The sequence below is a fragment of the Carex rostrata genome, chromosome 22 (assembly GCF_964058835.1).
Source record: "Carex rostrata chromosome 22, lpCarRost1.2, whole genome shotgun sequence".
Lineage (NCBI taxonomy): Eukaryota > Viridiplantae > Streptophyta > Magnoliopsida > Poales > Cyperaceae > Carex > Carex rostrata.
Genome location: NC_135939.1, coordinates 4,804,219 through 4,823,401, shown reverse-complemented (window position 1 = coordinate 4,823,401; position 19,183 = coordinate 4,804,219). Strand labels below are relative to the sequence as shown.

The 19,183-nt window shown below is 32.7% G+C and overlaps 3 protein-coding genes across 3 annotated transcripts; all 3 read right to left on the bottom strand.

Moving 5' to 3' along the window:
• Nucleotides 1–6,882: 6,882 nt before the first annotated feature.
• LOC144573753 (aluminum-activated malate transporter 12-like) lies at nucleotides 6,883–11,019 on the bottom strand. The gene is made up of 7 exons (XM_078323502.1): nucleotides 10,961–11,019; nucleotides 9,687–9,859; nucleotides 9,117–9,257; nucleotides 8,621–8,893; nucleotides 8,252–8,379; nucleotides 8,015–8,155; nucleotides 6,883–7,571 (listed from the first exon to the last, which is right to left on the bottom strand). The coding sequence occupies exons 1-7, from the start codon at nucleotides 11,017–11,019 to the stop codon at nucleotides 7,044–7,046; spliced, it is 1,443 nt and encodes a 480-aa protein (XP_078179628.1). The 3' UTR covers nucleotides 6,883–7,043.
• Nucleotides 11,020–11,147: 128 nt separating this feature from the next.
• Nucleotides 11,148–12,502, bottom strand: LOC144573752 (uncharacterized). The gene is made up of 3 exons (XM_078323500.1): nucleotides 12,473–12,502; nucleotides 11,610–11,874; nucleotides 11,148–11,524 (listed from the first exon to the last, which is right to left on the bottom strand). Exons 1-3 carry the CDS (start codon nucleotides 12,500–12,502, stop codon nucleotides 11,148–11,150), a joined length of 672 nt encoding a protein of 223 aa, XP_078179626.1.
• Nucleotides 12,478–13,116, bottom strand: LOC144573751 (agamous-like MADS-box protein AGL13). Its single transcript, XM_078323499.1, has 2 exons — nucleotides 13,009–13,116; nucleotides 12,478–12,869 (listed from the first exon to the last, which is right to left on the bottom strand). Exons 1-2 carry the CDS (start codon nucleotides 13,114–13,116, stop codon nucleotides 12,513–12,515), a joined length of 465 nt encoding a protein of 154 aa, XP_078179625.1. The 3' UTR covers nucleotides 12,478–12,512.
• Between the last annotated feature and the right edge of the window lie 6,067 nt (nucleotides 13,117–19,183).

Genomic DNA, 19,183 nt, shown 5'->3' with positions numbered 1-19,183 from the left:
CACCGAGTTATAAGAGATGTCGACAAGCTCGGCCCTGGGCCCCAAAATCCAATGGGGCCTCAAAACAAATTGTATATGTTAAAAACCATAGAAGGAAAAACCGGTTCAAACTGGCTTAATCAAGCGGTTCTTCCCCGATTCTTGATGTTTGGAGCCAGTTTGGAGATGATTCTGATCACGATTTGAAGTAATTTTTGAGGAGAAGCGAAGTGTTACGACTTACCACCCATGTCCGATTTGGGGGAGAAATTTGCAATTTTGACTGGGATAAAATGTTGATTGGAGAAGAAGGGTTAGTGGGTTGTTCGGTCAAGTGCGGGGCAGAAAAACATTAGAAAGAACGACGTTGTAGGTGAGCCCAAATTATTAATATGCAACCTACATCGCAATACTAGAGAAATCAATACATAAGAAATGGAGACAATCCACGCTATATTTGAAGAGGTTGCTAGCCAACTCAGACAAAATGAAGACAAGCTTACTGTCTCTTTAATTTTTATTAAAAAAAAATGAAGACAATTCATGCTGTGAAGTTTGTCATTTTTATTAAAATTGGTTTGAAATTAATTTTAACTTATTGAGCACTAAAAGAAAAATAATAATTTCAGCAATAATGTCTCATGTTAATTATTTATTCGGGTTAACATAATTTTACCTAATTTTTTTATCATTTTAGTGAAAAACAAATTTCTGCCAACAAAATATGAGTTTTTGATCTGATTCGGTCGATAAGAGATTTGCTTGTTGAGAATAGTCCTATTAATTATAGATTCTAATATTATTTTTTCTAAAGATAAATACAATAGGGGTTCTCCACATATTATTTTGATAAAAAATTGTACATAAAATGTCCAAAAAAATTTCCCGCCCCAGACCCCAAAATCTTCAAGACCGGTTCTGGATGTTGATGGCAGCTTTATTATTATAACAATATATCATACTACACTTGTATTTGAGAGTGTTAAATCTAAAAGGCCAATCAGTAAATTTGTTGTATCCTATTAATATATCAAATTACACTTGTATCTGAGAGTGTTAAATCTAAAAGACTTGATCTGTAAATTGATAAATAGTCAACAGTATGTTCTTCAATATTTCTGTGTAGCTTGTTTAGGTTCAGTTTTTTTTGTTGTTGTTGATTTTGGATAGAATTTACTCCAGTTATGGTTCCTTTTTTTATGTAGAAGCTGTGCCAAAGAGGATACTTGAGCTCATGAATGTGGATAAACTCACAAGGGAGAATGTTGCAAGCCACTTACAAGTAATTTTCTGTGCGCAAAATAACCCTCTCCTTCAAAAAGATTAAAAAAAAAAAAGGAAAAGATAAAAACAAAGAGAAAAGAAAATGACCATATTATTTTCTCCCTTGAAACTACTAATAATGATTTTAGTTGTACTTACCAAATGATTTATGGTAATATTTTCCACGAGCAACAGCAGCTTTTTAAGTATTGGTGTTTAAGTTACTTTGTTACTGTGAAAACATAGTTTGGTTCTCCAAAGTTATTTATTGGGAAAAATAACTCTTGTGTGATATAAATTAGTGTTTGGTGCATGTAACAATACTTTGGTGATACAAAGTATTACTAAATTTTAACTGAGGCACCCTAAAAATGAAGATAATCGTGCGGTTTGATCCGACGGATAATGTTTGTAGCTTCATCCAATCAAGGAGCAGTGCCTGATCTTCTTTGTCATAAATTAAGTTTTTCATCATATTTATCAAGTTTTTTTCCATCACGTTAGATATAAGTCGGTGCATTGAATGACTATTTGTTAGCTCATTCTGTTTTTTCAATTGATAGTGATGATGATGGAGGCATTCTTGATTAAAGATCTGGAATAAATTCTTGAAAAAGAAGGCCTCCACTAGTACTTCTGAGAAAGGTATTCTCATAAGGGGTCAATTAGACGTGGATAACATAACCGACCACAATTCAAAGACCCACTTTTCCTTTTGCTTATTAATTTACTTTAATTATTGCAGTTGCTCCTGTAAAAATGAAAGCTTAATCTTCAGCAAATTTTCCTCGTGAAATCAGCAATCAATCATTACCTAACCAACACCTTTTTTTCATTCTTTTCAGAGGAAAATTTTTGGCATGCGTGGTCTAGGAAAGGTCTTTTATGTCTGAACTAAGTCATGCCTCATGTCCAAACAGTATTCAAATATCAACACTACATATTAGACATGGGTGACCAGCAAATAAAACAAAGTAAATGGATGTGAGGCATGACTGGTACAAACATACTCCAAAATGCCCCTGAAGACAAATCAGAAAATCTGAAATAGCTAGGGACAGAACTAGGTCATGCCAGTTTGCAGTGTTATAGAACACATCATGCCAAGTATTTTGATTTTAAACTTTGTAATTTTAGGATTTTTCTACTATTTTCTAGCTATTTTTTAATCTCAGTTTTTTTAAAAAAAAATTCTGTTATTTGCTGCAAGGTACCTCAATTTTCACTTTAGGAATCACTCTACCAGTCAGATTTCTGTATCTTCAAAAATCCCACAATAAATCATGCATGTAGATCAGGTTTTCATACACATTACAATAAAAAGAACAAAAAATTTGGTATAGTAGTTTGTCCGGTATGAAAATAACAAATCATGTTGTCAGAAAGATCATGAACTGCTGGATTGTTGTTGCAAAATTGAACATAAATCATATGAATAAATTTCTTAAAAATGTGAGAAATACCTAACATCATTTAGAAGGACCTTGTAAAATGAAGTTTCTCCAAATCTACCTAACATTGACTAGAATTGCATGGTAATGGCCTCTTAATTAATAATAAATTTTACCTTCAACAGAGTCTTAATTATTATCCCTAAATTATCTTGAAGTTGTAGATCAAACACAAGAGTCTGTTTGCTAATTATTATCAATGTTTATTAATTGTAACTAATTTTACTCATTTACTAACACTCATGGTTTTCATATGCATTGGGACTTAATCAAATTATTTATGAGCCTAGTTCCACATTTGAGATAAAATAAGCAAATACTGATTTTTCAGAGATTTGATTGCGGGCTCACATATGAATAGATTATGCTGTCATTGATATAAATTTGTATTATCATTTTCCTTCTTTGAAAAAAATCATTGAACTTCATGTTGTTGTGAATTATAATAAAAAAAATTATTAAAAAAGAGATATCAAATAAACATAAATGAATCTATCACCAGTAAATAAACAATTGCATGGCTAAGCCCATGCAATTTTTTGGAACTTTCAGTCCAGAGTATTTACATGCGAATGATAGTGGACTATTTATATGGACCTTCAATAAAATATAATATAAACATGGAATTAAGTAGTTGCGTGATCATGAGGTTAAGTAGTTGCATGGACCTTTAATACAATATAATATCTACTAAGTGGTTAAGTAGTTGCATGAGAAGGTAGTTGAGTTGTTGCATGACCTTTAATTAAATATAATATCTACTAAGTTTTTAAGTAGTTGTATAGTCATGGAGTTGAGTTGTTGCATGGACCTCGAATTAATTATAATATTTGACCTTCAAAACTTATTTGCATGGCTGAACATCACACAGTTGCATGGTTGCACTTCACACAATTTCATGCGATACCTGTTACATGGGGATTCGCATGAAACAAGTTTAAAAAGTCAACAAACGACATTTATTTTGCATGAGCCGTCTCTACCAATGTTATCAGAACCGGACCGGATATCGACCCGGTAAACTTTCGGTTTAACGGTTTACTGGTCAGACCGATGAATCAACCGGTTCAATTGCTGGTTTTTTAAATAATTATATATGTATGAAATGTAAAAATTGTTATAAAATAATAATATTTTTATATAGGATTCATAAAAGTTTGCACATATATATTTTTAACATCTAACTAAAATGAATATAGTGATTTTATTAAAAATAACTAAATGTATTTTGTAATAATAATATAGGATGTCTTTAATAAAAGACATAGTGCTTCAACAAAAATAACAACAAAACAAATAAAGAATAATAACATATGTTATTTTGAAATGAAACAGATATATACAAAAAAAATATAGTTTTACTTTTTATACCATACATAATTAAGTAGTTTAATATATCTAAAACCTTAAGGTCTTTTGTGTAAATTTTATAATATAAAATAAATCCCATCTTAGTACCTACATTTGTAACTTTACATGGTGTAAGTGTGTACGGTACGGATGAGAGTCTAGTGCAATAGCTGTGTATTTTTTGTCTCTCTCTTAATTAATGCTAAAAAGGTGTATCAAAAGTTGAGCCCGTTTAAAACCCGGTTTTTCTTAAGAACAAGTTACTAATTTCTACTAAAGACCGGTCAATTAAACCGATATTTGGTGGTTCAGTTGCAGATCCGATAATCTAAACAAACCAAACCGTAAATAGGTCCGGTTCCGGTTTTTTCCGGTCCGTCCGTCCGGTCCGGTCCGGTTTTAATAACAGTGGTCTCTATCATGCAACAAACTAGTGCTAAGCATGCAAAAAACGATTATTCTAGTAGTGTGACAACGCATGCATACTTGACTTTTCTAAAGGGTATTATTCACGAGTTAAACATGCACCCAATATTTCTTTCATTCTTCATTTTTCTTCCGATCGATGTTTCCGTTTCTAGGTCCCTGGACTGGATAAGACCGTCAACAGCGCTCTAAATGCTCTCTAAAGACAACAATTAATGCATTTGTTGTGCGTAATGTGTAACATATTAATAGAAACGTGCACACATGGTGATTTCATAGCATCTAATCATACTGTTTGTCATGATACATGCCTTTATATTTTTGAAGAATATTCATTTGTATCCAAAACTTTTAAATGAATTTTATTTTCTATGAAAATTGCCTCGTGTTGAGAGGTCTAACCGATGCAAACTTAGATCCAATGGTTTCACTTCACAGTTAAGGGATACATGATGCAAATTTCAGCTTTAGTTAAGTTGATCTGAAGTTCTGAACCGTCAAACGATCTTCATATTAACATGTACATGTAAATCAAATTTTAAATTTTTTAGAAGATTTTTATAAATTTTTTTAGATAGGTAGAAAGTCATTATTTTTTAATAGTTCATAATTTTCAAATCAAGTGATTTCTACCTATCTAATTAAAAAATAGTAATTATTTTTTAAAAAATATATGAAATTTAGTCTTCAGGTTCATTTTCACATAAAGATCATGTTAAATGGTTCAAATCAACTGTTTGAATTTTAAAAATAAAGATATGAGTCAATAGTGCGAATCCTTGTATAATATGTATATTACCCAAGGTTCTAAATAACAATTATCGCGTCATCACGGAAATGCTTAGAAAAAACTATCGTGGATAGCGTAACTATAGCGAAAACTATCCTATATAGCATTTTTAGTTTAAAAAAATATGTTTTATATTTGTACTAATTATTTTAAAGTCCCATAGAACGATAACTAACAAAAAATTGATTAAGGAATTAAAATATTCATATTGAACTAGTACAAAGTCCAAATTGTTATTCAAAATATCTCTAATAATATCATAAACTATCTATTTTTTTTCCATTCAAAATAATCTAAGCATCATGGTATAAACTATATATCTTTTCTATTAAAAAAAACTCAAGCATTATGGCATAAACTATCTAGCTTTTCTATTTAAAAGCAAAAACAATCTGAACCTTGAAAAAATTGATCCTCAAAAAAATTCAGTTTGGACCTTTATATAAAAGCCTATCTAGCATAGCGTGCACTATAGCGCGTAGAGCAAATAGCGGACCGCTATTACCGCTATAGCGGTCGTAACTGAAATAATGCACTTTTATCCCATAACTTAGCGTTTAAGGTCCAAAAACGATGTAACGCCACTATTGCGTTGCTATAGCATGCTATTTAAAACACAGATATTACCATAGCGTCACTCTAAATATAATAATAACTTTTGGGTGTTATTATTTTTCTCATAGTTATAGAAGGGTGGTAAGCTTTCTTGTACCTGTGCTTTGTCCTCCTCAGCTCTCAGCATACACAATAACTTTCTAACTGTTCATTTTTGTCTCAACTTTTTAGGATATCAATATAAAGTGAAATATATTGAGAACATTAAATTAGTAGAGTAGATAAAATATCTGCAAGATAGTGAAAGAATTAAATGTTCTCAATATCAAATTTATTGTCAGATTTTTAATCTAATTTGTTTACAACTTTACAGTGATCTATAATTATATTTTGCAACTACTATCGTGTTTTCATTGGGGGCTTTCATTTGTCTACCCATTATATGTTCATAATTTTTTTTAAACAGGAGAACTATTAATTTCGAACATATATTGCTCTTGAGAGGAAGAAATAGATTTGCTTGATCTATTTTATATGTGGCGAAAACCATTAATGGCACAGGGTACTAATGAAATTTTGTGTCGATTTTCATGCTTTAAATCTAATTTATTGTTGTGGTTCAGTTTTGAAAAGGTTTTGCTACCTGATCATTAAGCACAAAATTTAGAGTATGCTTGCTTTGATTAAGTCTGGACTCTCCAATTTTTGTTTTTTTTTATTTAACTAATTTTAGTTATGTGCCTTCCGGCAATCGAAAATATTGAACCCTTTCAAAATGCAATTGCTAAGTCTTTATTGGCAATTTTATTTCTATTTTCAAAAATATTGAACTCTTTCAAAATTTGAAAACTTTCAAAAACACTTGTTAAAAATTGGTGGTTACTATTCTCTAAAAAGTAAAATTTTGTAATTACTAATCTTTTATGAATGCATTTATTTTGTAATTAATTAGTGGCTATTTTCAATTTGATAACTGTTTTGCAATTGCTAATTGATGCTCTAGAAAAATTAGGAGTTTAGATTTAAAATTTAGAAAAACTAGCAGTATAGATTTGATATATTAATCAATGGTCCTATGACAATTTTTTTCCCGTAGGATAAAATGTTCGGAAAGTTAATATAGAGGCCTAGGCCTTTTGCATTATAACATAGTGCAACCATGCTAAACAAGGTATCACATAAAATTGTAGCAGAGGAATGATCAGACACATATCTCAGTGCCCGACTTCTCATTCAACAGCAGGAGTTACTTGATGACTATACAAGTCCCTGTTTTTTACACTCTCCTTTGTCTCATTTTGCCGCACCTCGATGGAAACCAAGTCTTCGTCAAACTCCTTAAAACTTGCTTGTCTTCCCAACTCCTCCACCTCCTCTATAACAAGCTCTAGCCTTGCCGCCATCTCCACCAAAAGCGCCGCAAATGCTGCAAAAGGAAGTGCCTCAGAGAACTCTAGACTCAGCATAGCTATTTTGCTCAGACTTGGCCTCAACACCGGCTGATCCCTCACTTCGTTGCAATTGTTGATGTGTGCATGTTTGTCAGCAGAGTGGTTGCTTTTGGAATTCAGAAAAAGTCGGGGCTGTGAGTGGATAGCAGAGTTGAGGTCATGGAGGGCTTGGTGGAGGTTGTCAGAGTCATGGGAGCACCGGCGATGGACCCGTAAACTAGAGGCCAGGTCTAGGAAAACTTTGCAGACTTCAGTGGCAACTTCGATGCAAGGGCCTCGGAACAGCCCTTTGATGGATGGCGTGGTCTTAATTAATTTGAGATCGTTGCAACCATGCAATGAAAATTAAAGTTGTTATGAAGGCAAAAATGTATCTAATGCTGTAAATTAGAAGTTTAGATATACTTCAGCACAGCTCATAGATTAATTAGTAGTACTGTGATTATTATATCTAAATTATGGTTTAGATATGCAATTAAAAATGGGTTCAATTTATTGATTCTGGACATTGATTTTCAAGGACTTGTAAAAATACACTGATGTGGATAAATTCTGGACAAACTTATTGTATAAAACCAAAATTGAAAAGTGATAATATTTTATGTGCATGTAGAGAAAATAATATGAATCATATTTAACGGTTTTATTTTAACATATAAATTTTGGAATTTTTTGTTATTAGAAAATTAAAAAGTGGGGGCATAAATGTCAAAAAAAAATGAAAGCATATGAACTCTCAATTAATTTACCTGTATTTCAGATTCCAAACATCCATGAAGAGATACAGCTGTATAGCCAAAATGCCTAAGCGCAGTACCAAGCTTGACGTATTGTTGCCATGGATACTTACGATATCTTGAGTGTCGCGGCTCCCAGCTCGCAAACTTTGCCTAATTTGTTCCAAAGAAAAAATAGGATGGAAATGTTAAATTATCATTACTAATGATACTGATGAGAAAATCAAATCACTTAAAATAAGAACTTACAAGGTTCTCGTCGCTTGATTTTGAATCCAACACAAGCTGATAGCCTTTGGATATCATCTCATTGGTTGCTTTCACATCAACAATGTTACCATCCTTCTCTTGGTCGTCAAAATAGAGACTTACACATGCTGGATTCATTGCGTAAGATGTTATTAGACAGAATATACTGTTATGCATCTTAGTTTGCAGTTATGGAAGAACTATGCTGGGTTAGCGTAAGCTTTCTCTACAATATGTCTTATAAGTGATGATAGTTGCACACTAGTTAGTTGATTGTTTCAGGATCAAAATTCATGTATAGTCGTATAGTATTAGTAACATAAAATCAAAATAATTAGACAAATATTCTTAGAAATGATAGATAAATACCTTCAATTGAAGTAGCTAATCCTTCAAGTTTACTAACAGTATAATTGTGAAGATCTTCACCTGACCAATTTGGAAAAAAAACAAGGCTCATGAAGAGGCAAATGCCGCAACCAATAGCAATGGTGAAGAGACGGTCACGTGCCAACAGCACAACATCGTCTTCCCGAATGCTGGAGACGCTTATCAGATTAAATGTCAGTAGAAAAACCACCACTCCATAATCATAGTTCCTTTTTATTTTTGAAAAAAATCTCAAATATGTGGCACCAAATCCTGTAAAATAGATCACAAAAATTAGTTTGTTCAAATATTCTTTCATTTCTAGTTACTGCAATGCAAGGGCACCAATGGATATAGTACTATAGTAGGTACAAGTCACCGTTAGTTCTATGCATGTGGTTATTTGTATTCCTTAAATGAGGCTGATGAAGAACAAATATAACCAAATTGGGCCTCTGTGAAACCTCAATGTAAGCAATTTTCTTATCTTGTATACCTATTATAAAGACTGATGATCCGACAAAAAATGCAAGAAATGTTTGTCCAGGCTTCTCAGCTACAACTTCAATAATAAATGCTAGAGAACCTGCGCATAATGTCCCAAATCCTCTATTCAGCCCCTTGCATAGAGTGGCTCCTACAAATAGAGCATGTGTAAATAAAAATTAGAGAAAAGAAGCAAAGCATAGTAGTAATTTGGGTTGGGGGGGCAAAATCTGATGATATACCATAAATACCCTTAAAAAATGAGAGGTCTATAATAACCTTTCTTTCCGCAATTTGCATGTTTAACTATATTTGTGGAGTCGATTGATTTTAACGGTTCGAATTCGTCGTTTGAAGCCAATTTAATAGGTTTTAGAGTCAAATTTACAAAAGGGCTTGGTGAACTTAAGAACACCCTGGTTTTACTCATATGAGTGAGAAATAGGGACACTGTTGCATTCTTTATTTTAAGATTTGCAGGACATGTTTCATTCCTTTTTCCTGCAAAACCTAAAATGAAGTTCCTGAATATGACTCCTTTTTTTATAAAAGAAAAATAAGAGATTAAGCTGAAATTTACCGGCGGTGAATTCAAGCACCACAACTACTGTCATGACGGCCCACATCGCATTTTGACCGAACCCGTCGAACAATGGCTCAAAAATATACAAGAAGGAAACCAGTGTAAGTGCCAGACCGACCTTTATTGCATGCACCACTCGTCTCGGATCCTCCCTTCCAACTAGGTACCAGCTTTTCCAAATGGAAACAAAAAATGTACTTGTTTTCCTAACAACCTTTTCCATTCTTGAAAACCAAGTTTGCTTTGTTTCATAAAAGGAGAGGATTCCAGCCATTGACATGGCCAAATGAAGTTGTGCAAGTACCATAAGACTTCAAAATGTTCTTAGTTCAAGTGCCAAAGCTTCTATATATCGGAGAAGGAATCAATTGTACCGTGTGAAGAGTGTAGTGTGAACAGTGTAGTAGCGATTCTTTTCTGGGAAGTTGGCAACCAGGGGAGGCTCTATTCAGAGCCCAGCTTTTGTAGCCACCCCATGATTTTAAATCATTTTTTTAAGAGAATTTTATATATATGCCCATCTTTACTTCTCGATTTAGATATTTCCCTATAAAATTTCAAACTTAGCTATTTCCCCATCTCAACTCACTTATTTTATTAATTTCCCCATTTCCTAATTTAATCTCTTAAAATAAAATTCAATATTAAGTAAAATATTAAAATGACAGTTTTACCCTTATTTCGATATACTGTATCATTAACTGATCAGACACAAGGGCCACATGCGCACAACGTTCTATAACTTTTTTATCATTCTAAGATTAGAGCCCCTCTCTCTCTCTCTCTCTCTCGATAACTGATCATACTGTGTCTCTGTTATTTATATTAGTTTGTTCAGACATTATAGTGTGGAACATGCTGTTGTCCTTTGACCTTTGCTTATTTCTTCTAGCTTATTTTTTCGTAATTTCTGTTTTTCTTTTGCACAAATATTTCTTGTATGCATGCCATTCGTATATTTAAAATGTAGTCAGAAACATATGATTAGGAAGAAAAAATGATATATAAACATTAACATATTCGAAGTTCTCAACAAAAGTTCTTATGCTGCATAAGTGACGAAAGCCACAAATCACCGTGTAACAACTTATCAACACAGTGGCTGTCAATACAAAAGTAAAAAGAAAATTACAGAAAGGAAACTACAGGACTTCCTAGTGAGTAGTGATCCTTTCCTCTATCTTCATTGTACCAGTATAGACCGTACCAGCCCATTCCCCATTGCAGCAGCTGCCGGTACCTCTCTGCCCTCCTCCTCTCGATACCAACACACATTCTGGAGCACTCGCTGCACTTCTCCCATGTCACTGGCCCTGTACTGGCATGCCATTGTGCTGTACCAGTAGGCATTCTCCGTACCAGTGGTGGTACCAGTACCTCTCTACTGCATCCCCTCTACCAGAAATCATTCGAGGATCACCAACTGCTCTATTTTAATCTCCTCTACACCTCTCTGATTCACAAATTTGCAATCTGCACTGCTGTAAACCCTAGCCCTTCTGCTCTTGACCTATTGGTGTTGAAGATTCTTGCATTTCTCTCTTTCCATATTAACCAGCAAACTGCTACAAACCTAACTCCCCACTTCTTATATGACATAGCACTCCGCTGTTTTACCTTTATCCACGATTTTTTCCATATTTCCTGCACTGATGTTGCTGGTACCATTATTGTTTGTCCCAGTATAGCTACTGCATTTTCCCATACCACCTCTGCGTAGCGGCATTTGAACAGAAGATGGAAAATAGTCTCGCTATGACCGGAACTAAATGTCACACAACTTTGATCGCATGCAATTTTCGTTCTCAGTAGCACGTACCTTGTCAGAACTTTACCTTTGAGCACCATAAAAGTAAAAAAAATTCACAGAGGGAGGTATCATATACTTCCATGTCTTTTGAAATGCCCAGCGCACTTTGCCTCCACCTATCATTGCTTCATATGCATATTTTGAAGAATAAATGTCAGATTTGTCCGAGCGCCATATCATGACATCTTCTTGTGCTGTTAAAGTTGCAATATCAGCAGTGCTAAGGTGAGGAGCTAATTGGTCAAGCCTTGGTAGTGCCTGCTTCAAGGATATCAAGTTCTGAGGTGGTCTTGATCGGCCTGCAGACCTTATAAACAGAGGCTCTCCATTCCAATTGTCATGCCAGAAAGCAATGCTTTCCCCGTTGTCAGATTCCTATTATGTTAATTATATTGTTTGGTCTCAGATTTACCAAAACATGGGTCTGATTCAGTGTTTGGTACATAATTGTACAGATCATGATACAGATGTAAATCAAAATAGAAGAATTGTCAGATGTGTCTTTTCATGAAAAATAAAATTATATTTTCCATTAAAACCAATAATAGTAGGATGCATCTTAAATTGGACTAGTGACTTTCAATTTAAATTTAAATTTATAATATTTTGAATACATGGATTCAGTATACAGGCAGTTATCACATTCTGGTAAGCTTTCTGTAAAGAATACCCTTTTTTGAATTGTAAGCATTATTCCTGCTTAATAACTCAATCAGATGGTAAATGATATCAACATCAATACATTCCTCAAAGATTGCTGTGCAAAATCTACCTATTTGAGTTGCATATCAGAAAGCACTACTTCATTCATAAGTCTACCACAAATAATTGTAGTTTTATTACATAAGACAAAACCCACAACTTAACTAACAATGCAAGCATAACAAACTAAAATGTCATCGACAGAGACACAAAAGCAATGCACAGTGGGAGACATAACCATATACAGGAGCCATCAACCCATATCTGGTACTGGTACAACACCAGGAGAAGCAAGATCCATGCTGACATCCTCAAATCCCTAACGCACGCTGCAGGTTCTCCTTCATTGCCAACAACTGAGTCAAATCTGACTTGTCCAAATCCGCTGTCCCTTTAAGGCATGCTTTAAGATTTTCATTTTTCCTCTTAAGGGTTTCGAGTTTGGCTTTAAGCTCGGTCGCTTGACGACTAAGATCATCTTCCTGTTGGGAGGACAGGAGGAATTGGTCTGCCTGCTGGGTAGAAGAGGAGCTAGAACTGGAAGGGCTGATGAATGAATAGGGATTGCCAGAAGGAGAGAAAGCCAGTACTTGCACCCGGACTCCACACATAACACTCAGCTCTAATGCTTTCTTGAATAGGCCCTTGCGCCTTTTAGAAAAACAAACCTACAAGACCAAACAATATTTGGTTTAAAAGAAACAATATTAGGAACTTTATAATTTCAAAAGGCTAACATGATTCTTCATTTTCAATTAAATAGACGTAAAAGAAATCAAGAATATTGAATATGAATATGTTAAGCACCTCACGAGCATTTTTATTTTCGATCAAGTCAATGGGTATCTTTCTTTTCATTCCGGTTTTCTTTGCCTTGTTGATGTTGTTGCTACCACTTGCGCCTGTGTTCTCCATTTAATTGTGGGAATACTCACAGAAGCAATAAAAAGAAGAAAGAGTACTCAAAGCGGAAAAAAAAATGCAATTACTTGATAGAGAAAGAAATGAGAAATATGAGAGAGACGTAACCGATATCATTATATTATATATAGAAAGTTAATTAGCGGCTATTCTTAGTATGACTATAAGTCTATAATCATCTAAATTAGGAAAATTGTACCTCAAGTACTTTCTAAAAATATAATCATGGCATCTCGTTGTTCCATAAGTTATTTTTGGAAAAGGCTATTCATAATAGTTTGTTCTATGTTTGGTTGGAGTTGAATAGCTAAAATAAAGAATCCAAATCCTTTATTTTATTAGAATAGTTTATTCTTACAAAAAAAAAAATTTGACTATTCTAATAAAACAAATGACAAAAGAGCTATTATAGCTATTCTAACTATTCTAGCTACTCTAGAGGTTATGTTTGGATGGGGCAAGAATAGAGTTAATCTTGGATTAGCTCCCCTATTCTTAACTTTAGGTGATCCAAACACAAATTAGAAAATTGAATTAGCTCAAGAATAGCTCTATTCTACTAACCAATAAAAATGAGGGGTTAGCAAGAATAGAGTTAGTGGGGTTAATAATATTAATAAAAAAATAGTTTTCATTCCTCTCAATTAGAGTTAGTTTAAATATTAAATTAGTATTAAATAAAACATTTGATTAAATATTAAATGTAATATAATATTAATTTAAATAATAGATTAGTATTGAATAAAAATAATATCAAATTAGATTAATATGAAATAAAATGTTAGATTAAATATAATATAATATTAAATTAAATATTAAATGTAATATAATATTAGTTTAAATATTAGATTAATATCAAATAAATATAAGATCATATTTTATATTAAATATAATATAATAATAGTTTAAATATTAAATGTAATATAATATTAGTTTAAATGTTAAGTATTGTATGTAATATTATATTAGCATTAAATAAATATAATATCATATTAGATTGGTATTAAATAAAACTAGTTTGTCTTCTCGCGAAAAACACAATTATAACTTTTACATGTACAATGCGCACTTATATATATATTCTACAAGCAAAAAAAAAGTATTTCCTACACTCATTTCCTAGCAAGGTGAAAAACATAAACATAGAAGAACTGGATAACAGGACCAAGCACTCATATAATGGTAATCAGAATGATATATTTTCAAAATTATAAATATTCTACTTATTCTTTTAAAACATAAAACTCTAATGCTTGTTGTTCTAAAATCTTCAAATTACATGTTTCTCTTTTCAAACTTATAATATAATCTAAAAACTTCTAAAATTGCATACTTCATCAATCTTGCCCAAATTGGGTGCCAAAAAAGAAATAGTATAGCTCATATCTTCTTGTTTATTTTTCTTGTTGAGAAATATAATTAAGTATGAATTAATTATTAGGGGTAATTAATTAGCCTAAAATCCATATGATATTTTTATCATTGGCTAATTTTAAAAATAAAGGGAGCTCCTTTCTATAGTTAATATAAGTTTCAACGTTTATTACCATAATTACATAGCTACAGTTGTAATAAATAGGAATATGCCAACCGTTATTTTTTCTTTCTAATTATATAAAATGCCTCGTGTAATTAGATAGCTTTCCATATTTATGAGCTTCCTTTTTTTTTTGTCTTTTTTCCAAATTTAAAAGTCTGTAATTAATTAAGTCTCTTATATAAATAGAGGTGCCAGGAACGGTGCAAGGCATAATTACATTACATTCAACAGAGAAGAGAAATTTAGACTTTAATTCATCTCCTAATTTCTCCAAAATGGATTTCCAGAAAGAGATGACTGGCTTTTACATGCACAGTGTGGTAACTTCTTTAATTAATTCTTCATCTCCTTCCAATAATTAATGCCAAATTTTACAATACTTTCATCGTGCCTTCGAAAAAATTATTTCATCTCGTTGCTTCTTATATATCCTTTTTAATAGCATTTTTTTTCTAGTACTTCCTTTTGGTACCCCAAAATCATTTTTTTTTTAATTTCTTGCCAAAAACTTCTTCTTATCTTACATAAACAAACTTTTTAATCGGACAGACAGGAGATGCATATGTTTTATTCCGAAATTTTAAAACATGATTAAATTGTTAAATTGATCATTTCGCTTAAATAAAATTTTTAATTAAATTAACGATGATTCATATTTTATCTGATTGATTAAAACGAAACTAAAAATTTCGAAATATAAATTTGAGTTATGAAATTATGTATATTAAAATTTAGAGATTTAAAAATAAAATAAAATGTAGCACCATGAATAAAATTATAACTATTCGGTAAATTCGTAACTTAGAAAAATTTGTTACAAGTTCCTTCGCATTTTAGAAAGAAGATGAAATTGAATTAATTAGATTTGTGTGAATAAATAAATAATTGAATTTCAATTAAGAGTATAATTATACGAATAATATTATTCGTACAAATAAAAATATAGAATTTATAAAACTAGTGTATTTAAGAATTTTTTTGAGATTTAATCAAATATATATAATTATATAAATTGAGAACGAATTATCCGAATCCTAACTTGAGAAATAAACATATGAAATATTAGTACGACATTATAATGTTTTGCGAACTCTCGATTGATTTTATAAAAGAAACGGATTCTTAAAACAAACTAAATGAGTTATATTGGAATTCTGAATTTTCTGAACCCTTGGATTTAAGATCTAACACGAATCTTGAAGACATCACAACCCTTGATTTGAAGTAATTGGAAAAATTGGGAATTAACCCAATTTGAAATTGGGTTCGGGTCCGGCTAGGGGTGATTAATGAGCGAGCATGAGCGAGTTAGGGTATGCTCATGCTCACTCATTAAGTAAATGAGCGAGTTGTTAATGAGCGAGTTTAAATGAGCGGATAAATGAGCGAGTTGTAAATGAGCGAGCTTTTAATGAGCGAGTTATGAGTGGCTCACGAGTTATGACTCATAACAAAATTATATAGTGTGCCCACGCATAACAAAATTTGTTAAAAGTCATCATAACAAAATCCAACAAATTGTCATAATTCATTTAAATGAGAGAGTTGTTATGACTATTACTTGTTTTGGGATTTAGGCGGAGGTTTTGGTTCTGTCGATTTACAAAAAAAAATGAATATAAAACTATGAATATTAGTATATTACACACGATTAAATGTTACATTGTGCTCACTATATTACACAGGATCAAATATGAAACTATGCTTAGTATCTATCAATCTTAATGAGGCAAGGTTGATGTTACACAGAATTACATAGGATTAAATGTGGCAAGGATTAGATGTGGCAAATGCTTAATGAGCGAGTTATGAGCGAGTTGGGTCATGCTCATGCTCGCTCATTAAGTAAACGAGCGAGTTGTTAATGAGCGAGTTTAAATGAGCGGATAAATGAGCGAGTTTAGACGAGCTTTTAATGAGTGAGTTATGAGCGGCTCACGAGTTATGAGCGATTTACTCACCCCTAGGTCCGGCAGTATAAACCTCTCCATTTCCCTCTTTACTCTTCTTCTTCCACTGACATCGGACCCCACACCCCTCCTTTCTCCTTCTCCCTTTCACGCAAGAGAGGTCTCTCTCTTTCTCTCCATCTCTGCCACTGAGCACGGGGCCCACTCCGCCTTCCCTCTCTCTCTTTTCCTTCCTGCCAGAAGAAAGAAACGACGGGATTTGATTTCCCCGCTCTCGCCTCTACGCCGTACGAGCCCGTCTCGTCGGCTGTCAGTAAACCCACGCCCCCTCCCTTGACTTCACTGCCCTGGGCGACGAAAATCGCGGCTGACCCGCGTGGGTAGGCTAACTACTCTCTGAGGGTGACTAAACCCCTTTCTCTCATGCCTATTTGTGGTTACATAAGTCCCTCTCCTTCATTTCCTTTGGTTGTTGCTTCCTTTAGTTTCGCTCATGCGTTGAGAAAAACATCTCTCTCTTCACTTCTCCGTCCCTCTCTTTCTTGTGACTTTGATTTTTTTAATCCAACCCGTTAGAGTAGTCCTTGTGATTTCGGTGACGAAGTCGTGCGTTCTTGGCTTGGTGATGTTCGGAGACTATGAGAAGAGCCTAAACGCAAGGTCGTGGAGAGAGTCGCAACCTTCATACCGACCATGCTTCATCCCTAGCCGTGATCGAAAAGCAATTTCGGGTAAATCAATTTCTTGTGAATGCAGAATGCCCTCTTTGCAAGAATAGGCTGTTCCGGTCCCTTTACTAGTTAGCGCTCCATGGGTCCTTGTCCTTTCTTACCTAATATTCTGAATTTTAGCCAAGCCGTGTGGCTGATTCGACTTGTGCATTGTGAATTCTTGTTGGCTTTGTTACTTTGTGAATCGAAATGTTGAACCAAACTTGTTTGTCTCGTATCTATTTCTTGTTGGTGAGATCATCATGAATTTGCTTGCTTAAATCTTTGGTGGTGATTGTTATTATTTTATCTCTTTACTTGCTTAGAATAAGGGGTTTCGGTAGTAAATGACTTGGGAACGTATAGATTGTGATATCCGGTTCAAACCTCAAATATACTTGACATCCCTCTAAATCTTCTTTCTATTGTGGTGACTAGTAATGGGTACCAGTTCGGTATCAGTTTTCTGGTACGGTTTGAACTAACAGGGACCTTTTTTTTTTGTAATTTCCTTAAGATTGAGGATATGATATGCAAATTTCTGCGATGGTGTTAATATTATAAATTAAGGGGTGAATTTGTTAAAATGTACACCTTAGTAATATCTCCCAATGTGAAGGACTTATGCGTAAAACGTTAAGCATTTGAAATGAAAAATGGGTTCGGCTCCATTTAGAACGGCCTATATTTTGGGCTACTGTATTAAAACCAAAATGAATTTTTAGGATTAAGTGAATTGATTAAAATATTAAAAATAAATATAGTGTAAATTAACGGATTTATAGCCAATTTATATTCAATTAAATATATAATGTACTATTAATTAGGGAAAACAAAAAGGGTTGTCGCTCGTAATTCAATTGACTTCTATTCAAAAAAATGTGTAGTTCGTAATTAATTCGATTTGAAATTAGTTCGATTCGAAACCAATCAAATCCAATTCAATTCAAATCTTATTCAAACTTAAACTCAAACTTGAATAAGTTCGATTCAGTTTGATTCGTTGCCACCCCTACTATTAATTATTGCCTAGCTAGTTTTCTTTTAAATTCGTCAAAATTGAAGAAATCCTGTCTAAACTAATTTGGTTCGGTTCAAAACTGACTAAACCAGACCCAATTAACACCCCTAGCTATGAGGATCGACAGGGGGGGTAGTTTTGAGATTTTTATGAATAATTTGATATGAGAGAGTAGAGAGAAGAGAAACTGTAGAGGAGAAAAGAAGAGAAGGTTGAGAGATTAAAGAGTCATATAGATTCAATTCTATTTATTTATTATGTGAGGATTAAAAAAACTATTGTGAATAACGCAGCTACATCAAAAGCTATCACACATAGCGTTTTTTTTTCTTTCCAAAATTTATATTCTATATTTCTACTAATTATTAAATGATCAATATTGAAGAATTAGAATAACAACTAATCTAAGTTTATATTTTTTTCAGTCATGAAAATAAGAAAAAAAAAAATCTATAAGACAACATTATTTAATAGTTCATACTTCATAGTATTACATATTATAATAAACGAAGAGCAATTAATTTTACAAGTGAAATGAAGTCAATATACCTATTTGAACATTTTATATATTATAATAATCAAAATCATCTTTCAATGAAACAAACGACATTAATTTTACAAGTGAATACTAGACGAAGAGCAAGCAAAAGGACTAAAACAGTGTTTGATTCGTTATATGTATTTGATAAGACAGAATAAAAGTAACGCTCTTTTTCGTTAATTTTTTTTATAATTATTTTAATCATTTTGTAGTTACAAGAGGTTGTAACTGTAAAGGGTAAAACAAAACAAGTAAAACTATTTTTAACCTGAAATACTATAAAACAATTCATTCATATAAATATAAAATTATATATGATAAATTTTTATTATTTATTTC